This window comes from Contarinia nasturtii, unplaced genomic scaffold (genome assembly GCF_009176525.2).
Source record: "Contarinia nasturtii isolate CC-2019 unplaced genomic scaffold, AAFC_CNas_1.1 Cnas_scaffold_493, whole genome shotgun sequence".
NCBI classification, from domain to species: Eukaryota; Metazoa; Arthropoda; class Insecta; order Diptera; family Cecidomyiidae; genus Contarinia; species Contarinia nasturtii.
Window position 1 is genome coordinate 4,215,891 of NW_022197846.1, and position 22,238 is coordinate 4,238,128.

The 22,238-nt window shown below is 33.8% G+C and overlaps 4 protein-coding genes across 9 annotated transcripts in view; 3 read left to right on the plus strand and 1 right to left on the minus strand.

Annotated features, from left to right (window-relative positions):
- LOC116339215 (transcription factor IIIB 90 kDa subunit) overlaps positions 1-22,234 on the minus strand; it is a 43,051-nt gene extending 20,817 nt beyond the window's left edge. For both annotated transcript variants that reach the window (XM_031764965.1, XM_031764964.1), the window contains exons 1-2: positions 21,425-22,234; positions 21,259-21,363 (exon numbers count right to left, since the gene is read on the minus strand). In XM_031764965.1, the coding sequence (XP_031620825.1) occupies positions 21,259-21,363; positions 21,425-21,863 (544 nt within the window). In that variant the 5' untranslated portion in view covers positions 21,864-22,234. The remainder of the gene's footprint in view (positions 1-21,258; positions 21,364-21,424) is intronic.
- On the plus strand, positions 473-16,170 carry LOC116339213 (BTB/POZ domain-containing protein 6). 5 transcript variants are annotated; one of them, XM_031764961.1, is made up of 9 exons: positions 473-730; positions 1,146-1,308; positions 2,624-2,696; positions 2,905-3,608; positions 7,903-8,184; positions 8,327-8,474; positions 8,584-8,800; positions 9,909-10,167; positions 15,313-16,170. In XM_031764961.1, exons 4-9 carry the CDS (start codon positions 3,260-3,262, stop codon positions 16,032-16,034), a joined length of 1,977 nt encoding a protein of 658 aa, XP_031620821.1. In that variant the 5' UTR covers positions 473-730; positions 1,146-1,308; positions 2,624-2,696; positions 2,905-3,259; the 3' UTR covers positions 16,035-16,170. The 5 variants fall into 5 exon arrangements, with proteins under 5 accessions (XP_031620821.1, XP_031620819.1, XP_031620820.1 ...); XM_031764959.1 differs by having other exon boundaries at positions 475-730; positions 7,900-8,184; positions 15,313-16,169; XM_031764960.1 differs by lacking the exon at positions 473-730 and having other exon boundaries at positions 1,110-1,308; positions 7,900-8,184; positions 15,313-16,169.
- Positions 18,151-19,799, plus strand: LOC116339218. Its single transcript, XM_031764969.1, has 3 exons — positions 18,151-18,169; positions 18,326-19,327; positions 19,404-19,799. Exons 2-3 carry the CDS (start codon positions 18,998-19,000, stop codon positions 19,617-19,619), a joined length of 546 nt encoding a protein of 181 aa, XP_031620829.1. The 5' UTR covers positions 18,151-18,169; positions 18,326-18,997; the 3' UTR covers positions 19,620-19,799.
- On the plus strand, positions 19,880-22,005 carry LOC116339217. The gene is made up of 3 exons (XM_031764968.1): positions 19,880-20,669; positions 20,732-20,957; positions 21,174-22,005. The coding sequence occupies exons 1-2, from the start codon at positions 20,096-20,098 to the stop codon at positions 20,797-20,799; spliced, it is 642 nt and encodes a 213-aa protein (XP_031620828.1). The 5' UTR covers positions 19,880-20,095; the 3' UTR covers positions 20,800-20,957; positions 21,174-22,005.
- Positions 22,235-22,238: the final 4 nt, after the last annotated feature.

A 22,238-nucleotide genomic window follows, 5' to 3' on the forward strand; every position in this document is an offset into this window, starting at 1 on the left:
AATCGAAACAAAATAATGGAATCAAAAGTACAGATATCATCAATTTTAATTTTGGTCATTTAGGGTACATTGCAAGCGAATACCGATTTTTGTCATTGTAGACAATTGATAAGAGACTTAAATGATAATCACCATCGCTTTTAAGAATAATAAATTCTATAAAGCGCACACACACCCCATTGTTGCCTGGTCCATTGACAACATTACTTGATTGTACTATATAAAATCAAGCGTAAAAAATACACGACCTGAAACACATATCTGAACGTGATTTTCGTTACGCATACAGGGATTCTTTTTTCTCTTGTTTGTTTTCTTTTTTAAATTCAAGAAATTCGATTTTCATTTGTGTTCATTCCTTTATTGTAAAACGCACAAATGCTTGCATATCTAAATATGTACGGATTACAGATTGTTCGGTTTAAGAGGTGTGTGATATAGCGGCAGAGAATGACCGAGCTGAAAGAGAAAGAGAGAAATGAAAACATAAGAAGGAAGGAATGATAAAAAATATCAACAAAACTGTCTCCGGCATACATATACTGAAATTGCGCGCACCTATTTGGACATTTGTTAGCATGTGTTCATTGGATTCATTGTAAAACGTGAACAATTCAACTGTCGACTCATCACACAATCTCTCACGATTTCGGCAACGGATGATCATTCATCTAAAGTGCTCCATCTACTTCAAACACGGTTATGTGTTTATTCAAACGCATTGTAAACGGTATGTGTATGCTATGTTTTTTCGTGAAGTTTGATGTCATAACGAAACGAAATATGAAAAGAGTTCTTGGCGTATTATTATATTTTTTGTGCATCAATTATTATTTATCATAAAAAAGTTAAATGTTTAAATGCCAAGTGTAAAGTTATGATGTCTGTTGCTCGAACAACATTTCTTTTGTGCTTTGTTTTGTGTGAGCAAAATTTTGGAGGCCATAAACCTGATACAAGGAATTTATTTCAAATAAATGTTGTCCTCAAGAACTCTTTTTTTGTTAAATTAAATAAAGTAAAAAGAAAGATCGAAATCATAACGCTAATGGAAGAGCTGAACAAACAGCAATATTATTTAACAAACGATTTAGTGAGTGCATTTATGCTGCATTTTATAAGAAGAAAGTTTTGTCGATTTACAGATTATAAAACGGGCTCAATTTAAGTGAATCGTCGAAAGCTTCGTTGTTACGAATATTATGATTACTTGCGATTCCTGTAAATAATTAAACAAGTGACCAGCGAAGAACAAAAATTAAACTTTAATTATTCTGGACTGAATACATCTATCCCACTCAAAAAAATGTAAATATTATTATATTTTGTCCAATATTAGTAACAAGTTAAAATCAGTTGAATATGACCAAAAAGCAAGAAAAAAATATAAAAAAATATACATCTGTAAATATTGCAATGATTTCTATTGCGTTGAATACACTTTTGGAAACCTATAATTCCATTGAAAGCGGTTGTTATTGTTGACGCCAACATAGGAATTTTAACTTGGAAATTATTTACTAACGATTTACTACTTATCACGTTTATGTCAAAACAACATCAAAATTGTATGAGGTATATTTTTTGTAATAAATATACAGAAACTAAACTAAAATTTCACATTTGTTTGATCATTGTCAACAGCACTATAGAAAACTTTGAAATTCGATGAAAGTTTATAAAAGTATTTAGTTGTAATGATCGCCCAATATTTTAAGTACTAACGTTGCACATGTATTAAGAAAATAAATAATAATAAAAAAACAAATGAAGAAGAGAAAAAGAGAATTGACGAAAGAAAACGAATCAGCACAAGAAAAATGAGCTTCAATTTACCATTTACTTTTGGACTTTCACTTGAATTTGTGCAAAAAACTCATGTGATCTCTTTTTTTCTCTCCTCTAGCTTGATATCAATCGAATATGGAATGAATATAAAACGCATTGTCTCATAATTTGACCGGCGGCAAAGATCCCATGCAGACATTCATAAATATTTCGTCATGCCAAAAACATGTTTTTCCGTTTTGGTTTTCATCATTTTGTTGATACACGCAAACAAAACGCCGAAAATCATTTCCTCATCATGTTCACTAAATCAGTGTGACTGATGATTGAATTTACATATACTCGCATATGAGTTAACATGATGAGTCCACATTGGCCTATATCTGACTTTTTGAAGCTTTGTCTTGCTTTAACCGTGTGTTAAATTCCAAATCGAATTTTAACTGCATTTACTTATTCCATTAGGCAATTCAACAATGATTGACCGTTTATTCAACTGTCTGCCACAGTCAATTTTTGAACACAGACATAGCGACAACACTTATTTAGTCAGCAGTTCTACATTTCAAATTTCGGCCATTACATCGCATTTTGCTTACCGAAGTGAATATATATAATTTTTCGTTTCTACAAACTTTTTGTTTGCATAATAATTCAGTTTGAAGTGCATTTTGACATTAACAACAACTTGAGTAATTAATTTTTAACTACAAAACGCTACTGCAATTGTAACTTATGTACTTTTTGTTATATATAACCATATACGATATATTTTTGACGATTTTCTAATACAATTCGATTTACAGTAATAATTTGTTCTAATTTCTCAAATCAGGTTCAAAAACTCACAAAATTTAAATATTTGCCGAAAAAATTCAACGACTCGTGATAAGTTGAATGATATTTATGTAATAATTTGTTATATGTATTGTATACTTTTGTTTCAATTTTGTTCCCATTATAATGGATGCTACTAACATTTCTCTTCTCTTTCTTCCGTAACTTTTTGATTATAACAATAATGGGCCAACTCAACAAAACGACAATGATTATGAAAACAAAAAATATCTGCTTGTGGATGGTGTCACATCGATACCTTTCGAATTCGGAACTCAGTGTCTAAATAAAAACGATACTTAACAATATCGACTGACTGAATCTCGGTGAAAACACTAAGTCATCAATATATGGATTCGCATAGTTAATTAGTTGAACGAAGTGAAAGTAAGGTGTTATATTCAAAATCAAATTATACATGAAAGAAATATTCGCTGGAAAAATAATAATTGATGAACTTAGTGAATATATTGTGCATGTAAGGGAAACAAGTGTCACTTACAAAAAAAAAAAAAAAAATCTTAAGTGCATTTTTTGATCGCGTTCCGTTAATACGCAAGCAAAAAGGTACTTTTGTGGTTGTTGATACTCAGTAAAATAACATAAATTAGCTGACCGCAAAAAAACCTGAGCAATGACGGATTTGCTTGCGTCCGCTTTGAAGAACAGTTTGGGATTGCAGGTACTGCAATGGGCTGTTTCGCAATCGGATATTTGGCATTTGGCCCATAGGTGCTCAGAATTGGCACAAAAAATCAACGAACCACTCGAAAACAGTGCCTACGTGCTAGATAATTTACTAACAATGGACGAAGATGATATTAATTGTATTGGCATACGTGATCTGCACTTGCAGCAAATGCATTTTGATGACGAAGAAGAACATACATATGGATGCAATGAAACTGGTTACTATCGTAATCAACAGCACACCAACTCATCATTTTCAATCAGAAAAAATCTTAGTACAGACAACACTACAGGTAAGTAAAATACAAATCATAATTTGAAAAATACATCCAAAATTCAGAGTAAAACCCCAAATTTTCAACAACAAACAACAACAACAACAATCATTTATAGACCGATTGTACCTTTCGATGTGTGGTCTTTTACGAAACGACTAGACTCAAATTTTCAGATTAATTTTATAAATCAGAATCACCATCTGTTGAGAATAGGTGTTTTTAATATGCAATTTTCAATTCATGTTGAAACATATAGCTAGACACACGGTACAAAGTTATAATTAATAATACTATAATTATATTCCATTTGCAATTAAATTGTTCGATTTTTGAATTTTTACATAATTGAATGGTCGATATTCACATTATTTCTGAATTACAACGACACTGGCATAATAAATTATAAATTAAAAGTTTTCGATAGAATTCGATTATTTACCATTACATTAAAAAGAAATCCATTCGAAGAAGAATTTAGTTCGACTTGAGAGCACAAGAATGTCATTGTAAGATTTATTTTCTGTCATTGACATTGCCATTTTAAGTTGAAACAAAACCTCAAAGTCCATGTGTTAACATTACATTGTAATGAATTGAAATGCCAATGTCGTATTTCATTTCGATGGTGAAGGACTAAGAATATTAAGTGAAACTCTCTGCCATTTTTTTGTAATGATGATCAATAATAAATTGAATTCTCTAGAATAAATACAGCGTATGATACGGTCGCACACCAAAGGTTGTTTTTACATACATTTTTTGCTGTATTTTGTATGACGGTGTTTCGCTTTGAAATGCAACCTTTTCATACGCTGTTTTTATTCTATAGCAATCAATTCTCATATCGTTGCATGCGCAATTTTTAATAGTGCAAAATGTATACACATAAAATCTGTATAGACCGCTTTAAATCAAACTCTATTATTATGAACAAAAATGTTTACCTGAAAGTGCACGAATCCATTTGAGTCATATTTCTAATACTTTTGTTGGCTCAGTACATTAGCTTTTTATGTTGGATTTTTATGTTTTATCTGCACAAAAATTGATTTTGACTTTGACAAGGAAAAAATTTGAAAGGTAACAACCTCCCGTAAGAAAATGCTCCCTAATAATTTATAAGAAATTTACTAAGAAATTTATAATTGAACAAATAAAGCATCAAAAAAATTTCCAAATTTTAAGATGTACATAAAAATATTGAAATACTTCTTAAGTTGCTTCTGAGCATTTGATGGCCATCACATTGAATGGTAAAATTCCATCAAAAAAGAATATATCATTATTATGAATTGAGTTTTTTTAACATTTGTGCATTAAATTCATTTAACATAATTTTAGGAATTCCCAAATGCCCATAAAACTCCTGGAAAATTGAACGAACGGAAATTAGCATTAGAAAAAATTACAAATTTCCGATTATTCATTGAGATTACAATTTGATTCAATATAAAATTTCGCACTAAATAGAGAGTCCAGTGTAAAAATGGGCGAAAATGGGCTTTGATTTTTGAATCGAAAACTTCTGATTCTACTTTGAAGAAAAAAGTTGACCTCCAAAAAAGCAGTTCGAAAATCTCTAGCAAATCGAAAGATTTTCTTCCCTTTCAGAAAGTGAATAGACTAGAAAGTTAATAGTATTCTTTGAAAATTCTTGAAACATAACACTTTATCAGGGGGGAATTTGTTGTAATCGGTTCCCTCGGACCCTTGCTGCTTGGACGTATGATTCACTTTCAATATTGAGTAAATATGGATGCAATATTTAGATACTTAACTACAATAGCCGTCATCTTGATTTTATTCAAATAATGTGCATGGATATTCAATAAGCATTGATATTTGAATAAAATTTATCTCTCTTTCATTTAAATAAGTGAAACCCCTTGGTTTTTTCTTTCTCTCTCCATATCCTCGTGTTATTCCCCATCTTCATTTCACTAAAAAAAATATTATGAAGCTGCTAATTGTATATTCACATTTTGATAATTAACAATTTTCAAATTGCCTCAACATTTTTACCATAACATTTAGATCATGATCCCGTCTCGCCTTATACAGACATAGATTCATTGATGTAAACTAGCAATCTTAATATTTTACAACAATACCAATTTCCAAAAAATTTTTTATATTTATAATTAAGTGAACGAAAAACATTTGAATATTTTACGCTTCAAAATAAATTTTGCTTGAAAATAATGCCAAATGTATATCGCTGCTTATTCAAGTATATGCATTGTAATTTGATCATTTTAAATGATTTTAACGAAAGATTTTGATTAAACGGAATATTTATTTGCAAAATTACTTTCATAACATGTGTTATGTCATCTGGAAGGCGATGAAGATTATATTTTTTCGTTCATTCATATTCGAACTTGTTTCATGAAAAAAGATAAATAAACGAACGAAAAATAATACTTCACAATGGAATTCGCGGTGGTAATAGTTTTATATTTCTCAACAAATGCATTCCGAGCCTTTTTATGAAACAACAGCAAATATAAAGTTTATCAATATTAGTATATAAAGTGTTAGTATGTGGATGCAATCATAAGGAGGAATTGTTTGATTTATAAAAATGCAAATAAATCAATCAATGCAATCGTAATAAATCGTGAATATTTAATTAATATAAATTGGAGTCGAGTGAAAAGCAAAGACTATGATCGAAGCGTTTTTTTGCTAACAGTTTGTTTATATTTCGAGCCAAAACATAAAAGTAAAAAATTACGCGAATCAAAGAAAGCAAAAGGTAACGCGGTTGTTGCAATGCATTTTCCCGTCCAAACGAATGTTGATTTTTTTTGTGCGAATAACGTCATAGCTGGTCATAGCATTGATTCTTCTGAGCAAAAGCACATGCGTACACACGTATGGATGTGGTCGGTGGAGTGAGCGTTTCATTTGGCCGTTTTGAATATTCGTTATGAATGCATAAGAGAATTGCTCATACAGTTTCAGGCAAAAGTAGAACTAATATTGAGTTGTATGTAGTTCTGTGCTGCGACTGCTCCAACACAAAACCAGCAATCGTTTTATTGATTGTATTTGTGTGTAAAATATATGAACTGTCATATTGGCGCCCGTACATAACTACGAAGTAATATACTCTGCTCACTCGTTCATTATACGAGAATGGTTGACTGTGTGCGCGCATATATTTTCGAAAATATCGCAATGCTGAATGCACAGCGTAAATATATATATATGATACCAAAGAGTTATTTGTGCCGCTGCTGCTGCCGTTGCCCATTCTCTTAACACACTGTTACAATACATATTAAAAAAAACTAACACTCGTATACCGACGGAGCAGAGAAAAACAAGTATTATTTAGTTTTGCTCAAAGCAATAACAGCAAAAATCGACTGACAGGCAAAAATACTACGTTAAAAGTTTACAGACTGAATAGGAAAAAAATGATTTAACCCCAAAGATGGCTGATTTTGTGAAATAAAATAATATAAAGCTGAAGAAAATACCAAATTTTACAGCAAATTTCAATTTTGCAGTCAAACAATTTTTCTTTGTTCTTGTTTTACTCAATTGTGTTTGTGCATTTAGTCAATCTTACGCAAAAACTGATCTTTATTTCAGTGTAAATAATACGACTAGATAAGGAACGGACCACATCCAATTAAAAAAAAAAAAAAAAAAAACAAAAACAAAGTAAACAAAAATAATTTAGTCGACTTGCAAATGTTATAATTAAGTGCAAATAATCAAAACAGTCAGACTTAAATAAGTATTTAGAAGAGAAAGCTACAGATTTATACATTAAAAACAACAACGAGCAAAATATGTCGAATCCAAATAACAAAGCAGCTCAAAAATCATCAACATCGTCGTCGTCGACAAATAAATCGCCTGAGCAAATGAACATGTCATTTTCTCAAACAAATTCATGGACAAACGGTAAGACTTGATTTATCATCTATTTGTTTTATGGCCAAATGCTGCTATCAAATTCACCACTTGAACTTTTCGTTCATGTATCATGCTAGACTTGCTTGGAGATCTTTTTCGCATTGTATTATCTGCTAGACTTATGAATTATATTATATTTATTTAATTAAATTATTTTCAATAAGCCACCAAGGCGAAGGAACGCTGTTCGTTGCAGTTATTATTATATTTTATTTTACTTTTTTCCGTCCTTTTATTGGTACCTTTATTCGCGTTGCAATTTTTTAAAATTCAAATTTTCCGAAATGTTTGATTGAATATATCTTTTGATTTCAAGGGATTCATACTGGTATTTTAGTTTGTTTTCAACTCTTCTACTTTTTTATAATTGCAGTAGAATCATTAAACAATGGCCATTTATTGTTATCACCACCACATAATAATTCGCATGTACAACGGGAAAATATACAAGTGACTCAACCATCAAGCATTCCATCGTCACCTTTAACATCACCGGGTGCCCAAAGTTCTTCATCGTTTACGATGCCAAACACAATTTTTACTATTGATACGGGCGATCCTAATTGGCAAGCGACCAAGCCAACTGTACGTGAACGAAATGCAGCCATGTTTAACAATGAACTCATGTCCGATATTAGTTTCATTGTTGGCAGTGACGGTAAGTTTGACAATAATTGAATAATAAACTACACGGTTTCGCACACACATCCATTATTCAGAACTTTTTTCATTTTACTTGTTCTCATTTTATCGATTTATTGTTTACGATTTTTCAATTAAAATTACTAATGTCTTTATAGATAATATTCAAACGATTCATTCACACAAATATGTGTTAGCAACGGGAAGCTCTGTGTTTTATGCAATGTTCTATGGCGGCTTAGCGGAGAATAAGAAAGAAATTAAAGTTCCTGACGTTGAACCATCGGCCTTTTTGACGCTACTTAAGTAATAATTTTCAAATTTTTAAAATACGATTAAACGATTTTTTCTGTCATTTTCAATTTTAACAATTCACTTTTCTTGTTCTACTTCTTTTCCCTCTTCTGCTCAATAGGTATTTGTACTGTGATGAAATTTATTTAGAAGCAGACAACGTATTGGCTACATTGTATGCAGCTAAAAAATACATTGTACCGCATTTGGCTCGTGCTTGCGTCAATTATTTGGAAACTAGTCTAACGGCAAAGAATGCTTGTTTACTGCTAAGTCAGTCGCGTTTATTCGAAGAACCTGAATTAATGCAACGATGCTGGGAAGTCATCGATGCACAGGTATGTGATCGATTAGATAATTTAAATGTCAGTCAAAGCTGCACGAAAAACGATGCAAATGCCGTTAGCACACGAGTTGATTTATCGCCAATCAATGGTACAAATCGAAACAATAGCTACAGAAATCACATTTGTATTGACAAGAAAGCTATTTACAATAATAATGATTTAGAAAAATACAGTACAAGCTTCTAACACATAATATCAAATAGAAAATCACAAACCGCTTGACTAGAACATTTTCCATATCAATTGACACTGAATAATAATTATTTTTGAGAGAATTTCGTGTTTGTGGTTGTTATTTTCAAAAAATGACATGAAATAGCTCGGCTCTATTGATCTAAAATACCATGACTGATACTATATATTTTGAAGTGTATTTGATGGATCAAGCCAAGATTTTATACAAAACATTCGTTATTCGATACAATTGTTCTTTATGTCTTATGGTGCATGTACAGTTTTTTTCTATCTCATAAATGTCAATTTATAGTCAGAACGAAAATAAAAAATAATAATAATCGATTTTTTTATTGAATCGAAAATAAACTATGTAAAATGTATCAATGTTATCTGTGTTGTAATTCGTAAATCATATTCTTATGGCAAAAAAAAAACAACAATAATATCATGTGTGTTGTGGTTTAGATAACAAAATACAGGAAAAACGGACGGATCTATCATCTGTCTAAAGTGTGTCGTTGTGAATTCTTTGTAAACGCAATACGTAAAAAATATTGTTAAATAAACAAATAAACATTTTATGGAACAAAAGTCGAATAAAAAACCATACAAGAACTTAATTTAGAAATGGTGTATCCACTTAATTGAAAATTGATTGGTCATTGTAACGGATCGGTTAATCAAGAATAGTAGCAATATAAAATAAAAACATATTTGCTTGAATTTGGCACTCTGTATACTCTCATAGAATTAGAGCAAAAAAAATACATACAGACTAATTTCTGATTTTAGTTTTATTTCGTTGTTAATGATTTGATTTTAAAAATGATTCTTTTTGTTTTTCTTTTCCCTATATTTTGGTGTCGCTTTGGTCACAAATCGACAACAATCAACACCATCACAACAAAAACAACTAATCTAGGCTGAAATGGCAATAAAATCGGAAGGTTTCGTAGACATCGATATGAAGACGTTTGAATCGATTTTGAGCCGTGAAACGTTAAATTGCCGTGAAATTCATCTTTTTGAAGCAGCACAAACATGGGCACAGTCGGCATGCACCAAAATGGACATTGATCCATCACCACAAAATCGACGTAATGTATTGGGTTCGTCGTTGAAAATGATTCGCATACCAACAATGACATTGGAAGAATTTGCGAATGGTGTTGCACAAACGGGTATTCTAAGGGGCAATTCACTTAAAAATTGCCTTTCTATTATTTAATAATTGTTATTGATTCTTTTTCGATTATTTTCGATTATACATTAATTCTAATATGTATACATGGAGATTACCAAATGACAATGTAGAAAACAGAATGTATGTTAGATAGAAAGAGAGACTGCGTGTCTGGGTGAGTGAGTGAGTGAGTGAGTGAGTGAGTGAGAGATTATTGAAAACTATTAGAATGTAGGGCATGACCACATGTATTTATTGTTGCGACAGCAAAAAGATTTGCTGAAAATTGAGATTTGATAGTGGTGGTAGTAGCAGTGGAGAGAACAACACAAGGAACCAATTTTGTACACACAATTTGCTCAATAGCAATCATCGGAACGACGTCACAGCGACAACGACAATATGGCGTAGCGAATGGGCAATACTGCGAGAAAAGTGCAAACATTCTGAACAGAATTAGAACTGAATTAAACGAGAAACTAAAAGAAGATTTTTTTTTCATTTTCCAAGTTATTGTGCATTTACATTGTTTGTTTCATTTTATTTTTTCCTATCGAAAAAAGAAAAGGTTTGTGTATTTTTTTTTTTTTTGGTAAATTCAATTTTGTGTTGCGCCATTTATATTGAGCATTCAATTTGAATTTCATAATTGTTGACAATGCTGTGGTTTTCAAACATGTCTTTGCGTGTTTTGTGAATGTAGCGGTACTTTTGTGCACATTCAAAGGCAACAAATTCGAAGATGCTGAACCGAATTAGAACAAAACTAAACGAGAAACTAAACAAAAAAAAATATTTTTGATCGAAATTTGTCATATATATGTTCATATTACGTTAAGGTTTACAGGCTTGCTGTTAAACCGCATCTCTAACGATGTGGTGCGATGCACGAAACTTGTATCACAATCGAGTGCAATTCATTTCATCTTTAATAAAAAGATGGAAGAGGGCACCCCGGAGGAAATTAACGAATTTTTCAACAAAACTGACCGTCGAAACGATCAATGGTCGGAGAAACAGCAAATGTTGTCTGAATATTTTTACGGCATGCGAGACAAGTGCCGAAACGATGACTATCCAATTCAAAAGCATGCACCGGAATTTCTCTATATTATGTTGTGAAATGGTGAGGATGTCCTCCAAACCAGCGCAACAAATCAAGTACATGTACAAACAATATCACACAAATTTCAAGAACAATATCACGGGGGACGGCAGTCCCACAAGTGACGCGATACCAACATACATATACACATATTTATATGTGATATGTATTTTTGCGTCACTCTATATGATCGGCTGAGAATAAAAGTGACTTTAAGTTTTTTTAAACCGTCTCCATCTTATGTAAATCCTTTACAAATTATGAGACACTTTTAAGATTTTTTCTGCTTAAAGTCTCTTTTATTACCAGCCGTACATATATACTGTAAAGTATGAAAATCGAGATCATTTTCAGATTTCAGATGTGCAGTATTGCGTCATAGTGAGAACTTCCAAAGAAGTGTTTTTTACTTATCACAATATACACACGAAGGCTCGATCACGTCGATTTTTCATGTTTGTGCAAAATAGTCTACATCTAGCCTATAAAAAACAACAAAAAAGCCATAACAAAAATGTCGTAAATCGCACAATTCGATTCCTGTTTGATGGGACAGCTGAGTACGAAGCGGATTTGGTTAATGCATTCACCGTGCTGTTGGAGCCGAATATTGAAAATAAATGTGGCATGTTCATGGACATTTAACTAACATGGATGCAGCATGTCCAATTGTTATTTCGTTTGCAAAAGTTTATTTATGAAGCACAAGAAATTGGAATCGAAAACATCAGTCGATTCAAAATTGTTCCATTGGCCACGTTTCAGCGCCGGCACATTGTGTTCTATTTGAGATCTTTATTCGATCCTTTGACTGCTGTTGGTCGCAAGCCACGAAAACCGACCAAAACACCGAAAACTTACGACCGAGACGAGTTCCTCGCCAACAAAAGTTTAGTCCGAAAAATGTGGCAGAAATATTTCGATTATGAAAAAATCATACCGACAACACCGAAGAAATATTTCAATCAACTAATTTACACGGATGGTGTGGCCGTCTCTCTGAACTGCATCAAATCAATTGTTAAACAAAGCGAGGAAGATCGAATCGAACGACTTTCGCAAGATTTTGAACGTGGCAAATTCGAACGATTGCTCGGATTGGATCCAAGCAAAAGACTAACAGTTGCTGGTGTTGCCAGGGAATATCGAGATAATGACGAGATAGTGGAGCGCAATATTCGAGTGGAGGCTGGCAAATATTATCGCCTGATCAATGCGAAAAAACAAAAGATTGCGTGGAACTAGACGCAAAGTTGCAAGATCGTTTGTTGGCAGACCGAATGACGTATCCGGAGATCTCCGAAACATGTCCACACTATGTTGATTTTGCGAATCATCATTTTCGTTTTTTTCAATGAACAAATCAAAGTGTACTGTTCGCTCAAGTACACCTATTTGGCATTCGGAGGTTTCATCACATACGAATTGTATGAATAAAATCACATACGAATTGTGCCAAGCTGCCAAACCAACGCTCATTATTATCGGCGGAGCAAAGATGCGACAAGGTCTCAAAAGGCATCTAGAGACACCACAAACGAATCGCTATGTGCATTATTTTAATCGCGTGGATGTAAGTGTTTGGTAGTAGATGAAAATCGAACGACAATGTTGTGCAGTCTATACTGGACCGTATTGGAAGCGCCAAACAATCAACCGAAAGCACGATACAGAACGTGTTTGAATTGTATTGTAAAGATCCTTGCAGAACCAGCACACATAGTTTGGACGAGGAAAAGAAAACGTCGTTTGAAAAGAGAGCGAAGTCGTTTGAGAAGAGAACTACGTCGTCGTTTGAATGCAGGTGAAAACATGGGGCGAATCACGCTAGTGAACACTAGAAAAACTAGTAAATCTAGTGCGAAGAATGACGTCACAAACGAAGCCAACTTCACAACAAAGGCCATATAATTTATATGAAAAACTACTGAGAGACAACTTCACCCACTAGAATTTTCTAGTTTTCTAGTGAAATTATATCAAAAACTAGTCGCGCTAGAATTTCGTGATTGACCCCATGGGTGAAAACGTCAACAATGCACTAGCACCAGCCAATGTGATCAATGAAGATGAACTGATGCCATTGGTCGCTGAAGTAGTACAACAAGTAGAAGTAGTACGAGAAGAACAACAACAAGAAGAAGACATTTTGATTATCGTTGACGATGATGAACAAATGCAAATGGATGTACCAAATCCACAACCACAACGAATGGTTTCAAAGATTGAAAGGATAGTTAAAAACAACCGGGCCGGCCGACTTGGAACTGTGATCGTGGTTTGGAATCGGGACGTAAACGCGGGTCGCAACATTCTATATCGCGGTTTGTGCATAGTGCGACATGTACAGGGTGGGCCAGAATAACTGCAATTTTTTTTCGCACCTATGTAGATACTACTATAATAACTTTCCAGTCACTCTTTTGTTTACCGTTATGTTTATTCATGTTTTGGTTATCCACTGTGATGATGCACATTATTGCGCAGTTCTTGTTTACTTTGCTACAATAATGGATGTGAAACGTCAACTCGTTTTGAATTTGCATAAAAAAGGTTTGCGACAAATTGATATTTTTCGGAAGCTTCAGATCGACAATATCAGTTTGAATTTTATTCATCGCACCATAAAACGATACAAGGAGCGTGGAACTGTCGATGTGAAGCGAAAAACGGGCAGAAAAAGATCTGTACGAACAAAAGGTCTGGTCCAAAAGGTACGAAAGAAAATTCTTCGAAATAACAAAAGAAGCGCCAGAATATTAGCTCGTGAGCACAATATCAGTCGATCTTCAATGCGACGAGTGTTGAGAGAAGATTTGGGAATGAAACCATTCAAAAAAACCCGAAAACATGGTTTGACAAAAAAAAAATAAGCAAGATAGAAAGCGAAAATGCAAAGATCTGCTAAGCCGGGCCGCAACCTCAAACATCGTTTTCTCCGACGAGAAGTTGTTCCTTTTGCAGCCAAGTCTCAATGCGCAAAATGATCGTGTTTACGCAGCGACAATTGAGGACATTCCTGAAGATGATTTAGTCGTTGAACGATATCAAAATGTGTCAAGTGTCATGGTTTGGGGCGCCGTTTCGGCCGACCACAAATTTCCCCTTGTTTTCGTTGAAAGTGGCGTTAAAATCAATGCAGCTGTGTATGAAGAAGAAATATTGCGCAAAAAATTGTTGCCACACGCCAAAAAAGTGTTTGGTAATGAACCATGGGTGTTTCAACAAGATGGGGCACCGTCACATCGAGCAAACAGAGTGCAACAGTGGTTAAAGGAAAATGTGCCTGATTTTATTGATAAAGACGAATGGCCGCCATCGTCTCCAGACTTGAATCCATTGGATTATTTTGTGTGGGGCTACATGCAATCAAAGTTAAATGATCTGAAGATTACGAAAACCACAAAATTGGATGCATTTAAAAAGAAAATCGTCAAGATTTGGAACGATATTCCCATCGAAATGGTGCGGTCCGCGTGTAAATCGTTTTTACGACGTTTGCGTTTGGTGATCCGTGCAAACGGAGGAAGAATCAAAACCAAAACATGAATTTAAAATTTTGGACCCTATTCTAAATCCCAATAAAGTTTTCATTCAATTTTAGTAAAAAACAATACTTTTTCTGAGCACATATAAAAATTGCAGTTATTCTGGCCCACCCTGTAGAAACCTTGCGGAACTCGGCATGTGAGGTAAGTATATACAAAAGAAGAGAAAGAGACTACGCAATTTGTAAACCAATAACACAATGAACCAAATTAATACATACATTTTCTGCTACTAATTTTATAATAATTTCCATTCTTTTTTCTCCGCTACAACAATCATCACCAAAATCTCAATTTTCAGCTATTTTTTAGCTATCGCGATTTCAGTAATGGAAAGTTTTCATTTAAGATTTCTTTTTATTTATGTGGTCGCCTTATTTCAACTTATTGATATATACACTTGTAAGCTACGATTCTTTTTCGATTATTTTCGATTATTTGTCGATTATTTTAAATTAATTATATTCTTTTCTTTTGTTTCTCCCCTTAGGTATTCTGACGCCGCAAGAAACCATTGATATTTTTTTAAGTTTTACGGCCAAAAAGAAACCGAATCTTGATTATTCGATAAAACCGCGGGCTGGTCTAAAGACTCAAGTGTGTCATCGTTTTCAATCCTGTGCGTATCGAAGCAATCAATGGCGCTATCGTGGACGCTGTGATTCAATTCAATTTTCGGTAGATAAACGCATTTTTATCGTTGGTTTTGGATTATATGGTTCATCAACTGGTGCGGCTGAGTATAATGTGAAAATAGATTTAAAGCGTCTTGGATGCATATTAGCAGAAAATAACACGAAATTTTTTTCGGATGGTTCAAGTAATACATTTCATGTGTTCTTTGAAAATCCGATTCAGTGTGAAGCGGATTCATGGTATACAGCTTCAGTTATTTTGGATGGCAGTGAATTGAGTTTCTTTGGTCAAGAAGGAATGACTGAAGTTTGTACCGGCAATGTTACATTCCAATTTCAATGCTCCTCGGATAGTACCAACGGTACTGGCGTACAAGGCGGCCAGATTCCGGAACTAATATTTTATGGACCAACCATGACGTGCACGAGTGACACAAACATTACTAATATTACGCCATCTTTAACGAAAAATGCATCAGTCATTAACTCATCTAATCTATCACCATCACCGCCAACACCGCAAAATGTGAACAGCGGCAGCCGGCACAGTAGTGCAAGCAGTTCAACAAATGAATAGATTTTTATACAGTTTCATAAAAACCACTTGCCAGCAATTATTTTTCGCAAACGTTCTTTTTAGCCATAGCTGTCCACGAACGTTCGTTCGTTCGTTCGTAGAAATTTTTTTGGTCTTTTTGTTCGTTCGTTCGTTCGTAGAATTCTATTGCGTTCGTTCGTTCGTTCGTAGAAAACGAAATGTTTGGATTGTTCGTTCGTTGTTCGTACGAACAACGAACACGTTCGTTCGTAATTTATGAAAATTTATTTTCTCAAAATAAACAAATATTGTGATACTAAATGTAAATTGGAAAAACCTTAAATCGATTTTTCCCGCTTTTCCGATGGGAAATCGTGAAAAATAAGCAAAATATTGACTCTCGTAAGATTTTTTTTTTCACTTTTTTTGTGCATTATACCCAGTCTCCGAGAGTTTCATATAAGGTTGCCATGTAGCAACAGAAAGACAGTCAAAAAGACGAAAAAAATTTTTTGTACAAAGACGGTTGAAAATACGAGAAATTTTTTTTTTCAATATTTTCGACTGTCTTTCTGCTGTTACATGGCATCCTTATATGAAACTCTTGGAGAGTGGGTATAATGCACAAAAAATTGATTTTTTTTCTTACGAGAGTCAATATTTTGCTTATTTTCACGATTTTTCATCAGAAAAGCGGGAAAAATAGATTTAAGGTTTTTCCAATTTACATTTAGTATCCCAATATTTGTTTATTTTGAGAAAATAAATTTTCATAAATTACGAACAATCCGAACATTTCATTTTCTACGAACGAACGCAATACAATTCTACGAACGAACGATCGAACAAAAAGACCAAAAAATATTTTACGAACGAACGAACGGTTCGTTCGTTAGTGTTCGTGGACAGCTATGTTTTTAGCATTAGAGTTTTAAACATTATATAAAATCTCAAAAAATATTTAAAGAAACAAAAAATGAAGAAAGACACTAGTATTATTATTAGTAATTCTGTGCATTATTCCAACTTCTTAAATTATTATATATTATTACGTAGGCTGCTTAGCAGATCATTTATTTTGGTTTTACTTTTGTTTTTTTTTTAATTTGAGTAAAAAAAATGCACTAACAAAAATTGTGAAAAATTACAATTATGGAATAAAATCTATACCATATTGTTTCAAAAATGAGATCCGATTCGATTTTTCTAATTCAGACACAGCTAATTTGACTGTCTTAAACAGCGTTAAATAAAAATGATAATTGGTGCATCTACGTTATATTGATACATTTTTATAAATAAATACATTTATTGCTAGAATTACCTACCCAGAAAACAAATTTGTAATGTTTTTAGTACATTCTAACGTTGAATAATGTAACGTTTTGGCCCATTCTGGTGGTCATTTTCGTGTCAAATGGAACGGAGATTATATGCATAGTTCCCACGAATTCCAATGGAATGGATCCATTCGTTTCTTTCACTTCCAATAATATTTCATTTGACAACATAATGTGAACACAACCCAATACATTAAGTTTTAAATTGAAAATCTAAGTCTTACGCTCGAATAAAAAAATAAACAATTTGTTAGGAAAGAGATTTGCATAATTTAATTTAAAACTCTGCAGAAGAACTATTTTTTATACGTCATTTATTGCATTTAATTTTCTTTATTTGGAATTATTATTTTGAATTTTCGAAGTGCAACTGACATCTTTCTGACATTTTTCGATTAGCTCGGTGTATATGTGTCAAACCAAATCCAACGATATTCATTTATATGTATTAAAAATGTGCTCACATCGTGTGACAGTATTGTTAGTATAAACAACTATCGCACCAACCGATTTTGTTTACAATAAAACTTTGTTTTGTTTTTAAGAGGATTTCCTGAGAATTAGATGTGAGTGTTTGTAGCGTGGTTTGGGCGATCAATTGATTTTATTGTCATTTCAATTTCAACGATTTTGTGTGTTCGGAACGCTGTTCGCTGAGGAATGGATATATTCACAGTTGGTTTTGTGTTCATTTTTGTTTTAATTTCGAAATAACAGAGTGTTGATAAAATTTACTGTGAATATTCCAACAACATTTCGATCGGGAAAATATTTCATGTCACATTGGAAATAAATTTCATCATTCGATTTAGAATACAGAGTCACTTTGTTGAGGTAAGACGTGATATTTATAATGCGTTCTTGATTACTGTTTCATTTGATTTGTGATAGAAGTGTTTTCATCTTATTGTGTTTGTGATATATGCTATATTTGGTGCATTTTTTTTCTAAATTTGTGTGTATTTTTTTATTTTCGTTTATTTGTATCAGTTCTTCGAGAATGAAAAGAAAAAAAGATAACAACGATTCGCCGGTATATGATGACGAAAGAGAAGAAGAAAATAATTTCGTTGCAATAAAATGTGGATTGCAAACAATACTTCGACCCGAGCATGCAGCAGTTGTGATGCAAATATTGTTTGAGCGCAGTCTTCAAATGACGGAAGTTGCCTCATTGGCCTCACTTTTGATTTTATTCAAGGTGAATGAAGCACTCGATAATGAAGATCGTCAATTCTTTTTGCGACGGGATCGTCGACAGTTCTTCTTCGATTGTTTCAATGCGGTATTGGCCGAAAATGTTTACAATAATAATAGCCGAAATCCCATACCGCCAGAGTTTCGGTTCATGGTCGAAAACTTCAGTAATGAACAGTTCGAATGGCCAAGCAAGGAAAAGTTGGAGAATGGTTTTCGTTATTTTGTCAAACAGCACATCGCAAATACGAAAACTGGTCTTACCACTTGGTGTGAAGATCGACTTGAGTCATTCTTTCGAATGCGATGCTAGTATCGCAATCACAACATCTATGGACCGAGATTTGATGGCATCGACATCAGAAATGCCAAAATGTTAGCATATCGATCCAACGACTTGACAAATGGTAATGTAGAAAGAATAGAAAAGGCCAACATTTTATTGGATGATCTGGTCGCAATTGGATGGCGACGCGAAAAATGCATGAAATTTTTTGTGAAAAATACTACAGAGATCATGATCGAGATGGACTATGGAATTTGTTGTTCGACGTCGATAAAATCAAGCAATTGGGCAAACGATCCAAACAATTCAATCATCAAATCGTGACCAATAGTGTTTCCGTATCGGCACTGTACACCAAACTAGAGCAGCCGTGCAACGAAAATGTGCATTTACAGGCGGACAATCTTGTGGGCAAGAAATACGTTATTGGCATCGATCCGAATGAAAAAACGTGGTTGGCTATAACGCGTCGCAACATCCGGAAAACACCTGATGAACCAGACGTTGAGGTGAGATATTTTGAAATGTGTTTTGAAATGTGTTTGAATCGAAACTCATTATTTTTTATCAATTTGAATTATGAAGGAAAACATCACAATACCAAACACGCGATTTTACTGGGAAACTCGACAGAAACGAAGAGAAAAAGAGGCGAAAAAATTAGCTGGATGGTTTGATATCGAAGAAAAGAATCATCTGAAGACATACCCATTCGGTCCACCATCACCGCGTAATTCAACATGGCAATGGTACATTGAGTATCGCATCAAAATGCTACGAAAAGGAATGTCAGCACCATAACTCAAACATGTTCGAACAAAGTGGCAAAATTAGTCGCGTTATGCCACCTGTTGCTGACACGTTGAAACACCTAAACTTATTAACTTCAGCTATATAAGCACATATTTCAGCAGTGTACAGTTTTACACAGAAAAAATATGCAAGGAAAACTAGATGACGTGCCGCATAAATTGTATTTGTACATATGATTTTCATACAAAATATCGTTTTTGTGTATTCTCTTTTGTGCGGATCTTCTTCAAAGCATAAATGAAGATGAACCGCTCAAAAGAGAATATACAAAAACGATATTTTGTATGAAAATTACATAGACAAATACAATGTTTTATGTGAGTATTGTATGCGAAAGTTCAAAAACTATACAAAAGCGTGAAGTTTCAAACGTTTCGGCATAACAATGTAGAAATACCAACGCATTTGAGATATGGTCAGCACATGCAACGCGTAAATATTCACGACTGGATTTTGATCATTACATGAAGACGAACCAAGTAAATGATAACATCGCCGTTACAGTGACCAACAACGGGCCGTCAATAATTATATTTGGTGCGTCGGAGATGCCACCCAATCGGCCATTTGGTTTGAAGAGACGGAAAAGATGTCCAGGATCTCGGAAATTTTTGGTGAGCGTCAAGAAACTTGGCCATTCAGTGGTGAAAATGGAAGATGAATGGGGAACATCACAAACATGTGCGAATTGCCAAGAACGATTTCCAGCGAACACAAAACCGCATCGATTCAAAGTGTGCTACGGTTGCAAAGCGAAACCGATTGCTGGACTACCGGACTCAGTCGCTAGTCTACCAGATATAATTGTGACAACGGTTAGCAAACGCGCTTTGCAAAAGGGACGAAAGGAAATTAAGCGTCGAATTCGCAATGGCAATTATCAGGATGTGAACGAAATAATTCGGAATGGGCGTTTTATGTCAAAGGTTAAAGTTACCTTCAAAAATTGGCCATTAAATGTTCAGGGTGATGTTGCTGCTCCACAGACAGTTGTTTGGCACCGCGATATTGTTGCTGCAAAATGCGTTATGCTCAAAGGTATGAATCAATAGAAAATAGAGTCTATTCATTTTTTAATGTTTTTGCTTCAAATTACACAGGACTTTGTCGAATGTTTGGCATACTAGTGCCTGATTCGTTGAGAAGACCACCAAACAATGTCAACTGACAGTAGCACTGAATCCATAAATTATTAGACAAAACAAATATTATAACGATTAGTTAGCTTAGCTAGGCTTGACACCATTTGTGTTACACAAATCTTGTGGCCTTGTTGTGCGTTCATAAGAACAGTACAACGGTAGTACGGAGGGAAGGAGCCCGTAGGTGAGTGAAGTTTTTAATTTAAAAAAATGATATTTCATATACAATTCAATTGATACTAATGATTGTCGTTTCTCTTTTCCATGTATTCACACCTGAATGTTACGCTATGGCAACCGTAAAAATAACTGAAACTACACACAAATTCGGGTCCAAATTTTACCGTTGATTTGTGCCTGGTAATGGGTGAATTTGTATTACAAATTGTTCATTGGGTAGGAGAATTAATTGCGTAATACTGGTGCGTTTTAAAATATGTTTTTACAACGAGAACATTTCATTTGTTTTAATATGTGATACTCACCAATGGATGGTAAGTTGATACAGAGTGCCTGTGACAATTTCAGATAAGTACGTCCCAATTCATAGCAACATATTTGCAACACATCACTAATATCGATCAGTAAATCTATGTTGAAAAATGGAAAATATTAGTATAAAATAAAAACATTTATATTATCATGACATACGTGAAGTGCCTTCTGTTCGGCATGTAATGTATACGCAAGCTGCATAGATGTGTGTATTTTTTCGTCCTCTGGTTAAATGTCGCATCAATGCCATTTTAAAGAAATTGCATGCAGTATCGATGCAATGATTGTTTAAATGCAACTGATGACTCAAATGTGTAATACCTTGACGAGCTTTACGCAAAGTCACTTCACGTGATTCGGTGCCAACGCCAACATGAAATTTTCCATAACCCGTTGCACCACCTTTTGAATCGGCCGCCACGAATTGTCCAACGGCCGAACTTGTTCCATGCGCTGCTTCCTCGAATTGTACTTCCGAAACAATAATAACAGATTCGATAACCGAACCACAATTCGTACAAACTGCATCGCCTCGCCCACTGTCCACTTCAATGTTTGACGATCCACAATTCTTGCATTTCAATCCACTCGCCATCTTTATTTAGTTATTTTTACAACATTAACGATGCTTTCAATTTCTATTTGTCTATGTCTTCACAAAATACATACAATACAAATGCTGATTGCGTGTTATAACTAAACTAAACGAAAACAAAATAAAAGACATTCGCTTTGCATTGGGGTTTTACAACACATTTTCACATTTTTTTTATTCTGACAAATGAAATGTAATATTTAGAAGATAGTTCATGAAATTTTTCGAAAATAATTTCAAATATTCATTGAAAAGAAAATGATACAACGAAAAAATAAAAGTAATTCTCGCGATTCTATCCACACTATTACGATTTATACTGTTTTCTTGTGGATTTGACAGTTTTGAAACAAACTTGTTTCGAATAATTCGAAA

Coding starts and splice junctions, on each gene's coding strand:
- LOC116339213 (XM_031764959.1), top strand. CDS start 3,260: ATGACGGATTTGCTTGCGTCCGCTTTGAAGAACAGTTTGGGATTGCAG. Junction 3,609..7,899: donor TAGTACAGACAACACTACAG/GTAAGTAAAATA, acceptor TTATAATTGCAG/TAGAATCATTAAACAATGGC. Junction 8,801..9,908: donor GGGAAGTCATCGATGCACAG/GTATGTGATCGA, acceptor CAACTAATCTAG/GCTGAAATGGCAATAAAATC.
- LOC116339218 (XM_031764969.1), top strand. CDS start 18,998: ATGGCGACGCGAAAAATGCATGAAATTTTTTGTGAAAAATACTACAGA. Junction 19,328..19,403: donor CTGATGAACCAGACGTTGAG/GTGAGATATTTT, acceptor TGAATTATGAAG/GAAAACATCACAATACCAAA.
- LOC116339217 (XM_031764968.1), top strand. CDS start 20,096: ATGAAGACGAACCAAGTAAATGATAACATCGCCGTTACAGTGACCAAC. Junction 20,670..20,731: donor AAAATGCGTTATGCTCAAAG/GTATGAATCAAT, acceptor CAAATTACACAG/GACTTTGTCGAATGTTTGGC.